Source organism: Portunus trituberculatus, chromosome 50, assembly GCF_017591435.1.
Source record: "Portunus trituberculatus isolate SZX2019 chromosome 50, ASM1759143v1, whole genome shotgun sequence".
NCBI lineage: Eukaryota > Metazoa > Arthropoda > Malacostraca > Decapoda > Portunidae > Portunus > Portunus trituberculatus.
In genome coordinates this window covers 22,818,675-22,838,674 of record NC_059304.1, presented here as the reverse complement: position 1 = coordinate 22,838,674, position 20,000 = coordinate 22,818,675, and the positions used below count along the sequence as shown (strand labels likewise).

Genomic DNA, 20,000 nt, shown 5'->3' with positions numbered 1-20,000 from the left:
CTTTATCTTTCCTTCAGTGCCCTTCTACCTTCCTTCTCCCTTCAATGCCTCTCTCTCTCTCTCTCTAAATTTCCCTGTTCTTGTTCTCTGTTTCCTTCATTTTATCTTCTCATTTTCTTTTACTATTTTTTCAGGTTGTTATATTCTTATCTGTATTTTTCATGTCATATTTTGTATTTCTTCTCCTTTTCAACATTCCTCTCCCTGCTTCCTTCTTTCTCTCCTCCCGGCACCTTCTTCATCTATCATTTTCCTTATCCCTTCTCGTTTCCTTCCCTCTTTCTCTCTCTACGTCTCTCATCCTAGCACCTTTTCTTCCTTCATTCTTTTCTCTCCCCTTTTCCTCTTTCTATCTCCTTTCCTCCGTTTCCCATTCCAACACCTTCCTCTTCCTCTTTTTTTTTTATCTATCCCCTCTCGTCCCCTCTTTACTTTTCTCTTTCTAATATTCTGCTTTGCCGGTTCGTCCCTTTATCACCTCTCCTTTCCTCCCTCTTTCTACGTCTCTCTGTCTCTCATTCCAGCATTCATATTTCCACAACTATTTCATGTCGCCTTTTCTTTCACCTCTCTCATTTCCTCTCTCCAATCCATTGCTTCTTATTCTTGTTGTTGTTGTTGTTGTTGTTGTTGTTGTTGTTGTTGTTCATCATCATCATCTTTTCTTCCTTTTTTTTCCATTAAGAGAAATAATTATACCTTCTTTTTCTTTCTTTATTTCTGTAACTATATATATATTTTTTTCCCGATCACATTTATTCACCTTTATTATCTAGTACACATATTTAATGCGGGGGGAATTACGGGGTTTTATTTCATCTTATTTTCCTCGTAAGCTTCTATTAATATTGTATCCACTACCACTACCACTACCACCACCACCACCACCACCGCCACCAGCACTACCAACACTGCTTCAATACCTTCTCTTCTATTCATTCCCCTGGGTTTCGTCCGTTCTCAGTTTGATAATATTAGTTCTAAATCATATTACCATTTCATTCTCTCTCTCTCTCTCTCTCTCTCTCTCTCTCTCTCTCTCTCTCTCTCTCTCTCTCTCTGTCTGTATGTAATTAATTCAAAATCTCTCCGGCCAGATTGTAATGACACACAAAAGGTGCCTCCCTCTCTCATTATCTCGGGACATTACTAAAAAGATTCGCCCTGGAAGATGTATCATTATTATTACTATTCTCTCTCTCTCTCTCTCTCTCTCTCTCTCTCTCTCTCTCTCTCTCTCTCTCTCTCTCTCTCTCTCTCTCTCTCTCTCTCTCTCTCTCTCTCTCTCTACGAATGACGACAATGTATATATTTAATGTTCTCAGGTTTCCTTCTTCCAATGATTTTTGTCTCTTTTTTTTTCTTCCTCTTTTTCTCGTCATATTTCTGTCATTACTACTATTATTGCTACTACTATTGCTACAACAACAACTACTACTACTACTAATACTAATACTACTATTACTACTATCACCTCTACCTCCTAATCACGAGTGTCGCCGGTTCTGGGAAGTGAGGCATCAGAGGGGGGAGGGGAGGAAAAGGAGGGCAGGATGGTGCGGGAAAGGCAGGAAAAAGGAAGATAAATAGGAGATGTCACGCTCCTTTCTCCCTCTGACACGAGAGAGAGAGAGAGAGAGAGAGAGAGAGAGAGAGAGAGAGAGAGAGAGAGAGAGTAATACGCATATCTGTAAATCATCCTTGAAGTAAAAATAAATACTCGAAAAAAATAAATTAATGAGTGTGTGTACTTATTCGTATTTACCAATTTGTATTTCTAAAGGATTGAGTCAAGCTCGGCTCGTAATAACCCACACTTTTATACCAAAGGACTGTATCGTTTAGGTATATTTAAGTGTGTGTGTGTGTGTGTGTGTGTGTGTGTGTTACTATACCTACCAACACTGACAAATACTCGTAGCGGGACACTCACCCTGAGGAGACAGAGGTAGGGTGTGGTGGTGGGCAGAGGTCGGGGGTCTGTTGGAGGAGGCTGTGGCGGCGGCGGCGTTGGAGGTGGAGGAGGGGGAGGAGGAGGAGGACGAAGAAGCTTTGCAGGAGCTGAGTCTGGAGGGTCTTGGGGAGTCAACGTTGAGCTCGCCCTTGTTATTATTCAGCACCGGGAGGGAGCCAGCCCCCCCTTGGCCCCCGGTCGACCCTCCTCCTCCTCCTCCTCCCCCTCCTGCCTCCCTGGTCCGTCCCCCGCCGCCGCCTCCTCCGCCGGTGTCGCCTTCGTGGTGGCAAGACGCGTCGTGGGGGAGGTTGACGCGGGACGAGGAGCTGCTCTTGTTGGTGAGCACCGGCAGTTTCTGGGGAAAGAGGGAGAGGGAGTGTGAGAAGAGGAGTGGGTATTTTAGAGAGAGAGAGAGAGAGAGAGAGAGAGAGAGAGAGAGAGAGAGAGAGAGAGAGAGACTATACAAGATTAAAAAAAAAAATTTCCACTGCCCACGCCCTATGCACTAAAAGACTCATACGTATGTGAAAGTTTAAAGAGAGAGAGAGAGAGAGAGAGAGAGAGAGAGAGAGAGAGAGAGAGAGAGAGAGAGAGAGAGAGAGAGAGAGAGAGAGAGAGAGAGAGAGAGAGAGAGAGAGAGAGAGAGAGAGAGAGAGAGAGAGAGAGAAGAGAGACATATAAGAAACATAAAAAAAACATGGAAAACGTCACTTAAAAAATAACAAATAAGTTTCACACACACACACACACACACATACACACACACACACACACACACACACACACACACACACACACACACACACACACACACACACACACACACACACACACACACACACACAGCGTATCGTATCATATGCATAAAAGGAAGCGCTGATAGATAGATAGAGCCGTGGACTTTTTCCTTCCTTTCTTTCTCTAGCTGATGGATTTCCAGTTGTTGGTTTGGCAGTAAGTTTTCTCAGAGCACGATATATTTTTTTACCTCGACTTTTTGTATTTCTATCCGTATTTTTAAATTGGATCTACAGTGAAGGAACGGAAGGTGTAATGGAAGGTTTACGGATGGAGTGACGGAAGACAGACACATAAAGGGGCTGACTGTGGGAAGTAGAATGCTTATAATGGGGCTGATTGAGGCCTGCAGGGGGAAGAAGGTGTACAGGTGGAAGGAGAACATGGATAGGAGGAGGAGGAGGAGAAGGAGGAGGAGGAGGAGGAGGAGGAGGAGGAGGAGGAGGAGGAGGAGGAGGAGGAGGAGGAGGAGGAGAAGGTGGTGGTGGTGGTAATCATATTTATCTTTGTAAAACCGTAGATTTCATAAAGTTCATGGATTAGTAAGGTTTGTAGATGCAGTGGCAGAACACATGCTTGTAATGGCTGTGACTGAGGGAGGTGTAGAAGACTAGAGTGCCCTGTAGGTTAACCCGCTGCGGTGACACCTGACAATAGCAGCCGAAGGAAGATTCATAGAGGTGGCGCTTAGTTATAAAGGTTTGAAGAGTCTATAAGGTTGTTTTGGCAGTCACAGTCCTTTAGGATATAATGAAGATCGAAATACTTAACCTCTTCAGTACTATGACACGTTCTGATTCATTCTGCTTACCATATGGTGATTTTATTCAGCTTCAGAAACTTATGTGGGAATTAAAACAGTGAAGACTCTGGCTATTGATCTTCTCACCTCCATAGACCCTTTCTAATGTAAATAAAATCGTCTAATTATTACCAAACTCATGGTAAAAATGCGTCCCATTACTGAAGAGGTTAACTTTGTGATCCAAAACGCTTTAATTTCTTACGAGAATTATTTCAAAAGGCCACTGAGATGATAATCCGTGTTATTATGAGTGTTTTTCCTGTTCATAATGCACAACTCTTGATGAACTATCACGAGAACCATAAAAGAATACCCACACACTAGAAAACTCCAGTAACTTCACCTGGAACATTTCAAAGTTATATGAGATGAGACGGCGAAACACTTACGTATGAACACAGCATGGGCTGACAAAAACACTCAAGCAGTAAGACAACTTATAACTGGACAATAACAAGACAACAGCGGCGCATTGTCTCCGCAACGCAGCAAACCCGTGAAATAATAACAACGAAAAACATGACGAGAGAGAGAAAGAAATAGAAGTATGTCAAGTTTAGACGCTTCCAAAAATAACGGAGCTGCGGCACTGATAGAAAAAAAAAAAAAAAACAGAAACAGGAAAGAATAAAAAAAAGAACTAAAACAAAAGGATGGCGGGAAAAAACAGATATTCATAAAGAAGAAGAAGAAGAAGATAGAATAGAAAAAAAGAAGGTGACGAGGAAAAGAGGGAGAAAAATAGGTCGATAAGAATATGACCACCACCACCACCACCACCACAACCACCCACCAAAACACCAAGTAAGAGGATTGAGAAGAAGAATACGGCTCCGTTGAAAAGGGAGAGGGGGAGGAGAAGAAAGAACATCATCAACATCATCAGCACCATCCACAGAGGGAGCAAAGGTTGGAGGGCGTACAGTGACGTCTTGAAGGGGCTCAGTGACGCGGGGATGTCAATGGGGGAGGGTTCCAAGAGGCGGATCCGATACCCTTGAGCAGCCAGACCGTGCAAGGCTTCCGATATCGACGAGAGCTGGGCTGGGCTGGGCTGGGCTGGGTTCGGTTCGGTTCGGTTCATTTCGGTTCGGTTTGGTTTGTTTTGGTTTATTAGGTTATAGATGAGGATGGGATAAATGAAAAGAAGAAAGAATAGATGGTAATGGTGGTAATAGAGATGTAAGACGACGAGAAGAATGGTGGAAGTGATGGGCGGTGATGGGAGGAAAGGGAATGGGAAGATAAGGGAAGAGGTGACGAAAGGGATGCATGGGAGAAATAATAATGGTGGCTGTGAGGAGAGAGAGAAAAAGAAGGGAGGACAAAAAAAATATATTGGCTTGAGAAAAAAATGATGGTGGTGGTGGTGGTGGTGGTGGGAGAAAATGATGGAATAGAGACAAAAAAAGCCTAAAGAAAAAGGTGAAGCTGAGGAAGTGAGGGAGATGGCCGGAGAGAGAGAGAGTGGGGAGGAAAATATAGAGATGATAAGGGTGATGAAGGAGAGGTGGGTGATGATGAGAGAAGGGAGATTGGAGACAGAAACACGAGGGAAAGATCAGGGATAGGTGTGAGCTGAGCGAGGTGAAGTAATGATGATAATAATAATAATAACAACAATAGTAATAATAATAATAATAATAATAATAATAATAATAATAATAATAATAATAATAACAATAATAAATAATGTCTTTTCTCTCTCTCTCTCTCTCTCTCTCTCTCTCTCTCTCTCTCTCTCTCTCTCTCTCTCTCTCTCTCTCTCTCTTTCTCTTGTCAAAATAAGAAGAAAATATTCAATGGAAAGCCATAAGGCAATTTCCTTTATTTGCGTGAGTCTTTCTTGGCAAGGCAATGGAGGAAGGGAAGGAAGGGAGGAAGGATTGGAGGAGAAAGGGTAAAGGATAAATTCTCTGGACGGAAGCTTAGAGCGGAAGATTCTCTGTGGTGGAGGAGGAGGAGGAGGAGGTGGAGGAGGAGGACGTGACCTTAGGGTGATGATAATAGAGAAAGGATTTGCTTGGAGAGAAAGCTGGAAAGAAAAAAAATATATATACCAACTTGGTGGACACGAGTTATGAAAAAGTGTGTGTGTGTGTGTGTGTGTGTGTGTGTGTGTGTGTGTGTGTGTGTGTGTGTGTGTGTGTTATTATGAAATACAATGGGGAAAGGAAATGAACGAATGAAATGAAATAGGAGCAATCTTATCACTCATCTTGTATTTCCGTTTTTCGTCATATTCATCGCCAAGCATTCGTTCCCGTACAGGGTTTTTATCATTCAGTTTTACCGCCTAAGCTGCTCTCTCTCTCTCTCTCTCTCTCTCTCTCTCTCTCTCTCTCTCTCTCTCTCTCTCAACTGAAACCACCACCACCACCACCACAATCATTCATATTGCAAGCCATCGTGTGTTCATGCAAAGCTTCATGATTGAAAAAAGCGCACACATGCACATACGTAATGTGTCTGGTATGGCAAGCTTTGTGCACGCCGCTGCGGTGCTGGCTGGCGGCGTGGGCTGTTCAGTGTTCAGGCCGGGCCGAGCTGGACGCTTTTTCACTGAATGTGTTTTTGGGTGCAGGCGGCGGCTAATATAATTAGTATGGTGGCAAACAATAGCTACATGCGCCGCTGCTTCATCAAAGACACTGAATCGTAAATCCCTACAAGAGCGAGGCATGCGAGGGCCGCCCGAGCCGAGCCCAGGCCAGCCCAGCCAGAGTCAAGTCAATCGGAGTTCATCTTCACTGTTTTTATAAGTGGGAGTCACGTCTGGACGGCGCTCAGGGCAAGGAGCTGCTAGGCTCGCACAGCACGGCACCGCCCACACGCTGCCGGGGAGCGGCGGAATGGTCGCCGCCTGACGGCAGTCCAGGAAGCCTTGAGAGGAGCGAGTGTCCGGGGCGGAGCGGCGATGGGGCGAGGCAGGGCCTTTCATCCAGCGGAAAGCCTTGCTCCTCCTCCTCCTTCTCCACCTCCAGACTAAGCCGCGTGGTTCAAAAGAATCTGCCTCGCTTTGAGACAGAGGGCTCCGCTCAGAGTAATCATGATGCCCCACTCAGCCGTGCCCATTCGACCGAAGGCCAGAGGCACATCGCTGCCGCCATCTCCGCCACCGCCGCTGCAGGCGGCAGCAGTCACCGCTGCGTCCGTCAGCTTTACTACGCAGGAGTCGCCCACTCAAGGCTTTGCAAAAATTCTCGGTGGGCAAATGTCACTCCATCTCAGAGTTAACGCAGGACGCGATAACACTAATTCAATTCGCCAAATGGATGAAGGTAATGTAATTAATTTACACGCAGGTCGCTAATTACATCATCCGGCCAACAACAGGACAGACGCCACAAACAAAAGCATCAAAAACAGCACAGCAGCAACAACAACAACAACAACAACAACAACAACAATGCGGGTGACACACACGCCAAGCAGCAGCGCTCTATGCTTCCCTCAGTACGGGACGCTTTGGCATAACGAGTGTGGAACGGCGGCCGTGAAAGCCATTAGCCTCCCCCTATAACTCCGGCTGTTTGAGGACGCCCTCATTTAATTTTCCAGGCAAACAGCAGCGCGAAAACCATAAATATGCAGAACTCGGCCGCATGCTCGCCTTCGTGCCTCAATAAATCAGGGTGCAGATTGCTGGGTCACTGTCAGGGTCAGTGTTCCTAGGACGAGCAGCAGCAGCAGCAGTCCAGGGAACCACCCACTACTGGGGCCCTGGGGCACACCATCCCGCCACGCTTCCCTGCCTTCCCGAACACACACGCTGCTTTAAACTCTGGAATTGCGACAAAAAATGACGGGAACCAGCGAGATATGATCTTGACTTAGCCCAGAAAGATGCGGGACGCGAGGCTAGGCTGAGACAGAGAGAGAGAGAGAGAGAGAGAGAGAGAGAGAGAGAGAGAGAGAGAGAGAGAGAGATTGGAGGCTATAGGAGATGGCTACAAATGGCACAAATGTCGGTGGACAGACAGAGGTAGGGAGGCAGGGGAACAGAGAGACAGGGGAAGAGTGGGGGGAAGAGAGGAAGGGAGGCAGGAGGCAGAGAGGGGGATGCGGTGCCTAGGCCGCGGGGACTCGCTCAGCGGCGGCTTAAAGGTGACGGAGGAGAACGACGGGCACCGCTGTGTGTGTGTGTGTGTGTGTGTGTGTGTGTGTGTGTGTGTGTGTGTGTGTGTGTGTGTGTGTGTCCTTGTTGGTCTTGTTGTTTGTTGTGGCTTTAATTATAATAATTACGGTGGTGGTTGTGGTGGTGGTGGTGCATGGTAGTGATGACTGTTATGAGGAAAGGGATGATGATGATAATGATGATAACAACAATAATAATAACAACAACAACAACAGCAGCAGCAACAACAACAACAACAATAATAGTAATAATAATAATGATAATAATAATAACAATAATAATAATAATAATAATAATAATAATAATAATAATAATAATAATAATAATAATAATAATAATAATAATAATAATAATAATAAAAATAGCAACAATATCAATAATAACAAGAATAGTGATAATGAAGTATCTATAATTACCACTATTTCATCTGCTGTCAGAACCAAACCTCCTTCATCCTCCTCCTCCTCCTCCTCCTCCTCCTCCTCCTCCTCCTCCTCCTCCTCCTCTTCCTTCTTACATTCTCTTCTTCTTATCCAGCTCCAGCACCACCACCACCACCATCGTCTCGCCTACTTCCTCATCCACCACTTATCACCATTATCTCCCTCCTCCTCCTCTTCCTCCTTCCTCTTCCACCTCCTCCTCAAGATTTGCTTCCTTGCATTCTCTTACTAACATTTTTTTTTCTCCTTTTCTTTTCCACTACCACCACCACCATTACCTTTTCTTCCTCCTCCACATATCTTTCTCCTTCATCTCCTCCTTTCCCTTCTTTATTTTCATCACAATAATCTTAAACATAACCCTCCCTTCCTTCAAATTTTTCTTGGGCAAGGTCAGCGCCAGAAAGCATTAGTTGTGGTAGCAAGTTTGCCTTTAAAGTTTTGATTCTTTGCTCCAACTATGTAAGAATGAAGAACTAATACGAAGGAAAAGGTTTCACTGTGACTCTGTACTGCTTAAATATGAGACGGAAACTACTACTGCAATTTATTTTTGTTTATGTTATGGCCTATAGCGTCTGCAGATATACTTGAAGAATATGTATGGGAAGCGCTGTTCAGCTTTCACCCTTTAGTGGCGGAGGCAATTTTATTTCTATGCTTCTGCTACTGCTACTACTATTTCCTTTACTACTGCTACTTCTACTACTTCTACTACTACTACTACTACTACTACTACTACTACTACTACTACTACTAGTTATGGCATTACTACTAAAATTCTTGTTCTTGTTCTTGTGTGTTCTTTGAGTATAATTTTTATGTATTTAATAAGGATAAACAAAACACGCCATGTAAAATGAAAACAAAATATGATGAGACGAAAACACACACACACACACACACACACACACACACACACACACACACACACACACACAGAGACACACACGCACCAGGGCACTTAGACAAAGGGCAAAAGACAAACAAATCTAAATAGCAACTCTTCGCAAAAAAAAAAGAAAAAAAGACAAGAAGAAAAGAAAAGAAAAGAAAAAAAACAAAATAAATATTACAACACCGAGGGACACAAGAAGCTGGAAAGGGAAAAGAACAAAAGGAGACAAAGAAATGAGGAAAAAAGGTCAAAACACTGAATACAAAGGAGGAAGAAAAATGTAAATAAAAAAAAAATAAAAAAGAATATAGACAAGGCCGGAAAGTGGAGAGGGGAAAAATATTGCATAAAAAATATCTTAAAAGCAAAGACAATAACAACAATTAGAGATATGAAGGAAAAACAAGTAAAGAAAGGCGATAGGAGAAGAGTGGAAGGAAAGATGAGAAAAGAGAAGAGAAGACGAAGATAGAAGAATATGAAAGGAGAAGAGAAGATAAATGAGAGAAAAAGAGATAAAGGAAAGAAGGAAAAAAAGAGAAAGAGAAAAGAGGAGGACAAGAAATGAAAAAAAAAAAATGAAAGAATGGTAATAAGAGTGGAAGAGGAAGTGAGAGTGGTAAGAAGAGAGGAGATGAAAGAACAAGATAGAGAAGAATGAATAACAGAAAAATACTAACAAGAATAGAAGAGAAAAAGAGGAGGAGGAGATGGAAATAAAGAAGAAAACGAGAGAAAGTGAGAAGGAGATGAAGAGGAATTAAGAAAAAGGAGAGAAAGAAGAGTTGAGAAAGTGAGGAGGAAAGGGAGAGAGAGAGAGAGAGAGAGGGAAGAAAAGGAAGGAAAAGGCTAAAAGGAGTGAGGAAGAAAGTTAAAAGAGAAGTGAGAGGAGAGTGAGAGTGAGAGGAGAGGGAGAGGGAGAGGGGAGATGGAGAGGGAGAGAGGAGAGGTGAAGGGGAGTGTAGCCTTTCTGAAAACACCATTGGTAGCTGTCACACCACCAGACCAAGGCGCCGTGAAATCTTGCCGCTCCTCCTGAATAGTGAAGGTACACCACCACCATCACCATCACCAACGCCTCCACCAACACCACCATCAACAACAACAAAAATAATATCATCACAGCTTCCACTATCACTACCAATACAACTACTATCATCATCATCATCATCATCATCACCATCATCAACAGGACCACCACCACAATCACCACTAACAACAATACCATAACTGCCACCATCATCACCACCACTACCACCACCACCACCACCACGATCACTTGCAGCATTATAATCACCACTACTTCCACCACCACCATCATGACCACCATTTTGTCATCACCATCAGCACCATTATCACAACACTATCATCACCACCATAATCATCATCCACATTATAATTCACCACCACCACCACCACTACCACCACCACCACCACCACCACCACCATCACCCTCGTTTCCTTTGACATCCAGGCTTCCTTCCCTCACAGCCGCGGGGAAACCTGTCAACACCGCCTCGGGAATGCTGGGAGAGGAATAGAGGAATGGAGGGAAGGGTGGAGGGGAGGGTGGAGGGGCGGAAGAGTGGAGGGATGGAGAGGAGGAGGGAATAGTTGACCAGCACAAGAATGGAAGGACAGAAGGAATAGTGCAGTTTACCGAAGAGAGAGAGAGAGAGAGAGAGAGAGAGAGAGAGAGAGAGAGAGAGAGAGAGAGAGTTGAAAGCAGTTTTTGACACTTCACTGTATGAGTATGTTTGGAGGAGACGTTTCGTGAAGAGAGGCAAAGGGAGAGGAAGAGGGAGAGGGAGAAGGAAAAAGGGAGGGGGAGAGGGAGGGGGGAGAGGGAAGGGGAGAGGTGCAGAAGGAGAGGAGAGAATGGGAGGGTACAAGCATGAAAGAAATTGCAAAGGAGGTAAACGGCTAGGAAAATGTGTGTGTGTGTGTGTGTGTGTGTGTGTGTGTGTGTGTGTGTGTGTGTGTGTGTGTGTGTGTGTGTGTGTCAGGAATTCACAGCAAACATTTACGTTCACAGAGACCAATACCTTCACACGACCTCGAGCCAACCAAGTCTTGTTGACACAAACACAAACACACACACACACACACACACACACACACACACACACACACAAACACACACACAGGCACACGAACACACACACACACACATCAAGAACAACAACAACAACAACAACACAATAATCACAACAAAACAAGACAGAAAAAGAAGAAAAAACACAAAAATACGAAAGAAACACAGCAAAAGCTAACAAAAAAACAACAACAACATAGCATAAAACGAAGAAACAAAAACACATCACTAAAACAACACCAAAACAACACCAAATCAACCCCACACAACACCACACTAACAAATAGAAATAAAAAAAATCAATAAATCATGTCAGTAACAAGCGGAGATCCAACCACCCGAACATGCAAAGCTGAAGGCAGACGGAGAGGCAACACAAGAGAGAGCGAGTGACGGACAACACCACGACAATACCTGGGCTGAGAGGAGGCCGTTCTGGCGGAGTTTACTGGAGAGTGGCGGGCGGGAGGCGGTGGCTGTGCGTCCCAGTTTGTGTAGGGCGGCATCTCGGTGGTGGGCGGGGCTCTGGGGGAGGGAGGAAAGGCACGCTACAGCAACACTACTAAGGAACACAAGCAGAGAGGTGTTCTATGTCCGTGTCCACTGTCCGTCCACGCCTCTTTTTTGTTCGGCAAGGAGTGACAGGAATGGACACGGGACAGCTGAGAAGTAGTAGTAGTAGTAGTAGTTGTAGCAGTAGTAGTAGTAGTAGTAATAGTAATAGTAGTGGTATAAATAGCACTAGTAATATCAGTAGTAGTGGTAGTAGTAGTAGTAGCGGGTGAGAAGCAGAGGTAGAATAAAGGGTTAAATAGCAGGTAAATTCACAGGTACGAAGCATTAATTCCCTCAGGTCTAGTCAAAGCTTTACGTCAATTGGCTGGGCCGCGGCTTGAACACTTCACAGACGCGTCAAGTTAAAATTAGACGCATTTCACATGAAGAACCAGTAGAAATGAACAGAAATTAATACAGAGTTGGTTTATTTTCACATCCACGGCTAAATATTCATGGCAAAAAAAAGAAAAAAAAAAGACCAAGATAATTCTGGATGTTTTTTTTTTCTCTATTTCAGGCCACGTATTTCTTTGGTTTCTTTTGATCAGCAGCAATAGAAAAATATACACGCCGGTCAAGGTAATGAGATGAGGGATGGAGCTCTCTCTCTCTCTCTCTCTGTGTGTGTGTGTGTGTGTGTGTGTGTGTGTGTGTGTGTGTGTGTGTGTGTGTGTGTGTGTGTGTGTGTGTGTGTGTGTGTGTGTGTGTGTGTGTGTGTGTGTGTAGGGCGGGCAGCAGGGTCGACAAAAGGGCAAAGCGTCAGGAAGCAACACGCTGCTAATTGCTGTCCTAAGCCACTCACGCTGCCTCTGTGGAACCTGTCACTACTCCTCCTCCTCCTCCTCCTCCTCCTCCTCCTCCTCCTCCTCCTCCTCCTCCTCCTCCTCTCCTCTATTACTATCATTCTCAACATCCATAACACTCCCATTACTTTCTATTGCTACCCTATCCATCATCTTTTACATACAGAACCTAACTTTCTCTCACCATCACCACCGCCATCACCACCACACTACCGCCACTCCTTCCGTCATTGTGTTGAAGGAGTTGTTCGTTATGAGAAGCCTCCACTGGAATCAATATCGTCTCCTTTCCTCCTTCCACCTTCACCGTCTTCAAGGAATCACCAAAAAGACTCACGTTCCACCTCCACCACCACCTCAACCACCACCACCACCACCACCACCACCACCACTGTTAAAGTATACCTACCTATCCACACACACACACACACACACACACACACACACACACACACACACACACACACACACACACACACTGGTCAGAGATTAATTTCTTTGCATATTATGAAGGTGGAAAGATGTCTTAATAAATTTCTCTCTCTCTCTCTCTCTCTCTCTCTCTCTCTCTCTCTCTCTCTCTCTCTCCTCCATCTCATTTCTTTAATCTGCTTGATAAACGCTTTATTTTCTTTTATATACAATGCATTTACTGCTTGCATTGTTTCATGTACTGATCTCTCTCTCTCTCTCTCTCTCTCTCTCTCTCTCTCTCTCTCTCTCTCTCTCTCTCTCTCTCTCTCTCTCTCTCTCTCTCTCTCTCTACGCACCCTACTTTTCTCCAAGGTGCATCACAAATCACAACTTCTCTCCATCTTTCACAATATTTACACCTGATTCCTCTCTCCTTTCCCTCCTTCCTTCCCTCCTTAAACAACTTACGTAACTCCTCCTCCTCCTCCTCCTCCTCCTCCTCTTGTACTTCGTCGTTCTTCTTATCGATACATATCACCTTTTTATTTCCTTTGTCTTTATCCCATCTTCCACACACACACACACACACACACACACACACACACACACACACACACACACACACACATACAGACGAGTACATATATACATACATACATAAATACATACATACATATCTCATCCTTTCTCTTTCAATTACATTACTTTCCATAACTTTTCTTTTCCAACATCCTCTTCTCTCTCTCTCTCTCTCTCTCTCTCTCTCTCTCTCTCTCTCTTACATTCCTCCATTTCCCTCCCTCCCTCTCCTTTTCTTCCATATCTTATTCCTTTCTTCATTCTTCTCTCCTTTCCTGATACGGATTTTATACCAACTCCAAATTTATTCCTATTTTCTCATTCCCTTTCCCTCTATCCTCTCTTCCTTCATCTTTGATTCTTTCCTTTACTCCTCTATTTCTCCATTTGAGTCTCCTCTTCCTTCCTTCCTTCCATTTATACTTCTTCTTCCATCCATTCCTCATTCTTATGCCTCACCCCGTATCCTTTCTCTCTCTCTCTCTCTCTCTCTCTCTCTCTCTCTCTCTCTCTCTCTCTAGTATTTTCAATGTTGTATCTTTTGCTATCGTCTACCGCTATTTTCGCGCTAACTGTTCTGATCTTGCATGTCTCCCTTCCTCTCACGGCCTCACTCAACAAGATTTTCTACTTTCTCTCACCACTGTTCTGTCCTCTTCCCTAATGCAAGAGTTAACCGGTATTATCAATCATTCATCCCTTTCTCTGGGAAACTGTGGAACTCCCTGCCTGTTTTTCTGTATTTCCTATTTCCTGTGATCTGAATTCTCTCTCTCTCTCTCTCTCTCTCTCTCTCTAAAAAAAAAAAAAAAATAGGTTTCAAGACACTTATTGTTCAGTGTTTGATCGTTTTTAGCCTTGTTTTTGAGAACTGCCGTGCCATTCTATCTTTTTTTTTTTTTATTTTTGTTGTGCTTCACCAATACCTTTCATATGTGAACAAAAATCTTTCTCTTTTCTCCCTTTTTACATTTGATTTACTGCTTTTCTTCCCTCTTCTAACCCTTATTTATCTCCCTTCCTTTCTTCCTTTCCATCGACCTTGGGTGTCTTGACACTTCATCTAATACTTTCACTATCAATTTCTGCAACATTCGTGGCCTTCGTTCTAATTTTCAATCTGTGGAACACCACCTCTCCTCTACTAAACCTCATCTTCTCTTCCTAACCGAAACACAGTTGTCTGTGACTACTGACAGCAGCCCCTTTTCTGTTCCCTCCTACTTGCTCTATCCTCATTTTCAATCCAAAGCTGGATGTTGCGCATACGTGCGTAACGACACCACTTGCTCTCGTGCCCACAATCTTGAATCTTCAGAATTTTCTACCATCTGGCTAAGACTTCAATGTCACTCTCTAACTAAATTCATCTGTGCTGTATACCTCTCACCTAATTCCTCTGACTATGTAAAATTCTTTGACTATTTGACTTCCAAGGTGGAGCACATCTTATCTCACTTTCCTTTTGCTGAGATCTCCATTTTAGGGATTTCAATGTTCACCACCAGCTTTGGCTTTCATCTTCTTTCACTGACCAACCTGGTGAACAAACCTTCAACTTTGCTATCCTTCATGACCTAGAGCAGCTAGTGAAGTTCCCTACCCGTATTCCTGACCGCCTTGGAGACACGCCCAACATTCTTGATCTTTTCCTAACCTCCAACCCTTCTGCTTACTCTGTTAAACTTTCCTCTCCGTTGGGCTCCTCCGACCACAATCTAATTTCCGTTACCAGTTCTATCACTCCAGTGCAGCCTCAGGACCCGCCTAAGCGGAGGTGCTTCTGGCATTTTAACTCTGCTAAGTGGGAGGAACTAAGGCAGTACTATTCTGATTTCCTTGGGATGATTATTGTTTTCATGTCAGAGATCCTTCTCTTTGTGCCGAGCGCATAACAGAGGTGATTATCTCTGGCATGGAGCTATACATTCCTCATACTTTCTCTAACCCTAAAGCTAAAAAGCCTTGGTTTAACTCTGCTTGTTCTCGTGCTGTCAATGATAGAGAGGCGGCTCACAAACGGTTCCGTAGCCATCCAACTGCTGAAACTCATGCCCTATATATTTCTGCCCGTAATCATGCCAAATCTATTCTCCAACTTACTAAAAACTCTTTCATCAATAGAAAATGTCAAAGTCTTTCCAATTCTAACTCCTCTCGAGATTTCTGGCATCTAGCCAATAATATCTCTAACAACTTTACTTCTTCGTCTTTCCCTCCTTTACTTCATCCAGATGGCTCTACAGCTGTCTCTTCTTTTCTAAAGCTGAACTCTTCGCTCAAACCTTTGCTACCAACTCAACTTTGGATGATTCTGGGCATATTCCTCCTACTCCTCCACCCTCTGACTACTTCATCCCTAAAATTAAAATTCTTTATAAAGACGTTTTCCTGGCCCTCTCTGGCCTTGATTCTCGGAAGGCTTACGGTCCGGATGGAGTCCCTCCTGTTGTTCTCAAAACTGTGCTTCCGAACTCGCTCACTGCCTGGTCAAACTCTTTCATCTGTGTCTCTCTACTTCTATTTATCCTTCTTGCTGGAAGTTTGCTCACATTCAACCTGTCCCTAAAAAGGTGACCACTCCAATCCTTCTAACTACCGCCCTATAGCTTTGATTTCCTGCCTTTCTAAAGCCTTTGAGTCTATCCTTAATAGGAAGATAATGAGGCATCTATCAGCTCACAACCTTCTCTCTGATTGCCAGTATGGTTTCCGTAAAGGCAGATCTACTGGTGATCTTCTTACTTTCCTAACTGAATCTTGGTCATCCTCTTTAGGGACTTCGGTGAAACCTTTGCTGTCGGCCTTGACATATCGAAAGCCTTCGATAGAGTCTGGCACAAATCTTTAATTTCTAAACTACCCTCCTACGGATTCTATCCTTCTCTCTGTACCTTCATCTCCAGTTTCCTTTCCGATCGTTCTATTGCTGCTGTAGTAGACGGTCACTGTTCTTCCCTAAAACTATCAACAGTGGTGTTCCACAGGGTTCTGTCCTATCACCCACTCTCTTTCTATTATTCATCAATGATCTCCTAAATCTGACTCAATGCCCTATCCACTCCTATGCTGATGATACCACCCTGCATTATTCAACAGCGTTCAACAGACGCCCAACCCAACAACAATTAAATGACTCAAGGCGAGATGCTATAGGACGCCTAACTTCTGATCTTTCACTTGTTTCTGATTGGGGCAGAGAAAACCTGGTTTTGTTCAATGCCTCAAAACTCAATTTCTACAACTATCTACTCGACATAACCTTCCAGACAACTATCCTCTCTTCTTCAATAACACTCAACTTCCCTCTCCTCTACATTAAACACACTCGGTCTATCCTTCACTAAAAATCTAAACTGGAAATTTCACATCTCTACTCTTGCTAAATCAGCTTCCAAGAAGTTAGGTGTCCTATGGCGTCTTCGTCCATTTTCTCTCCCTCCCAGCTGCTTGCTCTGTACAAGGGCCTTATCCGCCCGTGTATGGAGTATGGCTCTCATGTCTGGGGGATCCACACACAGCTTTACTAAACAAGGTGGAATCTAAAGCTTTTCGTCTTATCAACTCTTCTCCTCTAACTGACTGTCTTGATTCTTTAAGTCACCGCCGCAATGTTGCATCTTTATCTGTCTTCTACCGCTGTTTTCATGCTGTCTGCTCTTCTGAACTTGCTAACTGCATGCCTTCCCCTCCTGCGGCCTCGCTGCACAAGACTCTCTACTTCTTCTCATCCCTATTCTGTCCATCTTCCTAATGCAAGAGTTAACCAGTATCTTCACTCCTTCATTCCCTACACTGGTAAACTCTGGAACTCTCTACCTGTGTCTGTATTTCCACCTGCCTATGACTTAAACTCTTTCAAAAGAGGAGTGTCAAGACACCTCTTACGTTAACTGGACCCTCCTTTTAGATTTTTTTGTTTTTTCTCTACTTTCCTCTTAACAGGGCCTGGCAACCAGCGGGATTTTTTTTTTCACTTTGTTTTCCCTTGGCCAGTGCCCTTGTAATGTAAAAAAAAAAAAAAATTTAGCCCTTCATATCCCGCTTTCCTTCCTTCCTCCACTCCCACATTTATCCTCCCTTTCCTCCTTCCCTCCATCCGCTCTCCATGCAGCTTCCCCTCCCCTTTCTCTCCCCGTCCCTCCTTGCCCCACAAACAAAGCCTCACCTTGCTGAACTACGGGACAAATATTTATTCCGTACTGTCAATAAGTGGTGCCAGGGAGGTGGTTTGCCTGATATGTACGTAACTTGGAGGCGACGCAAGCTTACACACACACACACACACACACACACACACACACACACACACACACACACACACACACACGTGAGAAACAAATACAAGAAGATTTTTCATATTCCTGTTTATTTTTTGTCTCTATCTGTCTCTCCATCTGCTTTGAGTGGGAGTCTTTGAGATTGTCGTGGAGGCGTGTCTGTCTTTCTATAGTCGGTGTGTGTGTGTGTGTGTGTGTGTGTGTGTGTGTGTGTGTGTGTGTGTGTGTGTGTGTGTGTGTGTGTGTGTGTGTGTGTGTGTGTGTGAGGAGTAGATGTGTGTGTGTGTGTGTGTGTGTGTGTGTGTGTGTGTGTGTGTGTGTGTGTGTGTGTGTGTGTGTGTAGATATTCTCATGTTTATCCCTCTGAGTGAAGTTACTTTTACGAAAGAAGATTTACGAACAAAGGAAGATCAGGAATGGAAGAAAGGAAAAAAAGAATGAATAAAAAGGATAAGCAGGGTGAAAAAGAACGTAGAGAGAGAGAGAGAGAGAGAGAGAGAGAGAGAGAGAGAGAGAGAGAGAGAGAGAGAGAGAGAGAGAGAGAGAGAGAAAGAGAGAGAGAGGCCAGTAATCAAGTCTGTTATACTCTACAGTTCAACACACCATAGATAGATTAACAAAAATACAACTACAGCTTCAGTGTGTGTGTGTGTGTGTGTGTGTGTGTGTGTGTGTGTGTGTGTGTGTAATTCACTGTTTGATCTGCTGCAGTCTTTGACGAGACAGCCAGACGTTACCCTACGGAACGAGCTCAGAGCTCATTATTTCCGATCTTCGGATAGGTCTGAGACCAGGCACACACCACACACCGGGACAACAAGGTCACAACTCCTCGATTTACATCCCGTACCTACTCACTGCTAGGTGGACAGGGGCTACACGTGAAAGGAGACACACCCAAATATCTCCACCCGGCCGGGGAATCGAACCCCGGTCCTCTGGCTTGTGAAGCCAGTGCTCTAACCACTGAGCTACCGGGCCGTGTGTGTGTGTGTGTGTGTGTGTGTGTGTGTGTGTGTGTGTGTGTGTGGGACTCGAGCCCTGGCGCTGGCTGACCTGGCAGAATAGTCATTACCTTCCCACAATGAGATTCAGGGAAAAAATAACCACAAAACTAGAAGCGATCACCGATTCTATTGAAGATGATGATACAGCAAGCGCTCTCGCTCTCTCTCTCTCTCTCTCTCTCTCTCTCTCTCTCTCTCTCTCTCTCATATCGACGTGTTACACCTCCGTTGGACATCAGAATAAACCAGAACAATGAATGTGTGTATGTGTGTGTGTGTGTGTGTGTTTGTGTTTGTGTGTGTGTGTGTGTGTGTGTGTGTGTGTGTGTGTGTGTGTGTGTGTGTGTGTGTGTGTGTGTGTGTTGTAGTCCCAGTCTGCCCTCTATAGGGCGCTCTAAGGCTGAAAATTCCTGGCCATGACTCCTTCCCCAGTGACCCAGTGCTCGGGTAGCGCCAGGCAAGGAGGCAGGGAGGCAGTGAGGCAGCTGGCTATGGCGCCTCACCCACCACCCATCATACACCACACCACGGCCCGCCACATTTCAACTATCCAATGCACCACAATCCTGACACACCACAGCCCACCCTGTTTCTCTCTCTCTCTCTCTCTCTCTCTCTCTCTCTCTCTCTCTCTCTCTCTCTCTCTCTCTGTATCTCATCAAACACCGACCTGATCTCACTTGTGGCCATTACTGTGTTGGATATTGCTGTGCACTCAGGTTTGGCTTTGTGAGGAATAACGAGGAGGAGGAGGAGGAGGAGGAGGAGGAGGAGGAGGAGGGAGAAGAAGAAGAAGAACAAGAACAAGAAGAAGAAGAACAAGAACAAGAAGAAGAAGAACAAGAACAAGAACAAGAAGAACAAGAACAAGAACAAGAAGAACAAGGAGAAGAAGAAGACGAGGAGGAGGAGAAGGGGAAGGGTAAGTCAGAGTGAGAGAGAGGGAATGTTAGAGGGAGGGTGATGTATTGGTGTAGCGTTGTGGTGGAGGGAGAGAGGAAGGGACTCACCCGCCGGTGCCTGGGCAGCCCCCACGGATAGGTGTGATAGAAGGGCGCCACGAGAATCCTTGTGCCCTCCATGCGGGGCACGGCCGGCGGGCCCCCTAGCTGACCCTGACGGGACTAGCTGAGGGGCTCTCCTCCCCCCTGGCCGCACACCGGACCCTCGGGACCATGACGCGGGCGGCACAGGGCCAGCAGGGCCACACAGCCTCACGTCGCTCGCA

The 20,000-nt window shown here is 44.7% G+C and overlaps 1 protein-coding gene across 3 annotated transcripts in view; it reads right to left on the bottom strand.

Moving 5' to 3' along the window:
* LOC123499617 overlaps positions 1-20,000 on the bottom strand; it is a 167,450-nt gene that overhangs the window by 42,809 nt on the left and 104,641 nt on the right. For 2 of the 3 annotated variants that reach the window (XM_045247904.1, XM_045247905.1), the window contains exons 3-4: positions 11,546-11,656; positions 1,934-2,309 (exon numbers count right to left, since the gene is read on the bottom strand). In XM_045247904.1, coding sequence (XP_045103839.1) covers positions 1,934-2,309; positions 11,546-11,656 — 487 coding nt within the window. The remainder of the gene's footprint in view (positions 1-1,933; positions 2,310-11,545; positions 11,657-20,000) is intronic. The other variant, XM_045247906.1, reaches the window with a different exon arrangement.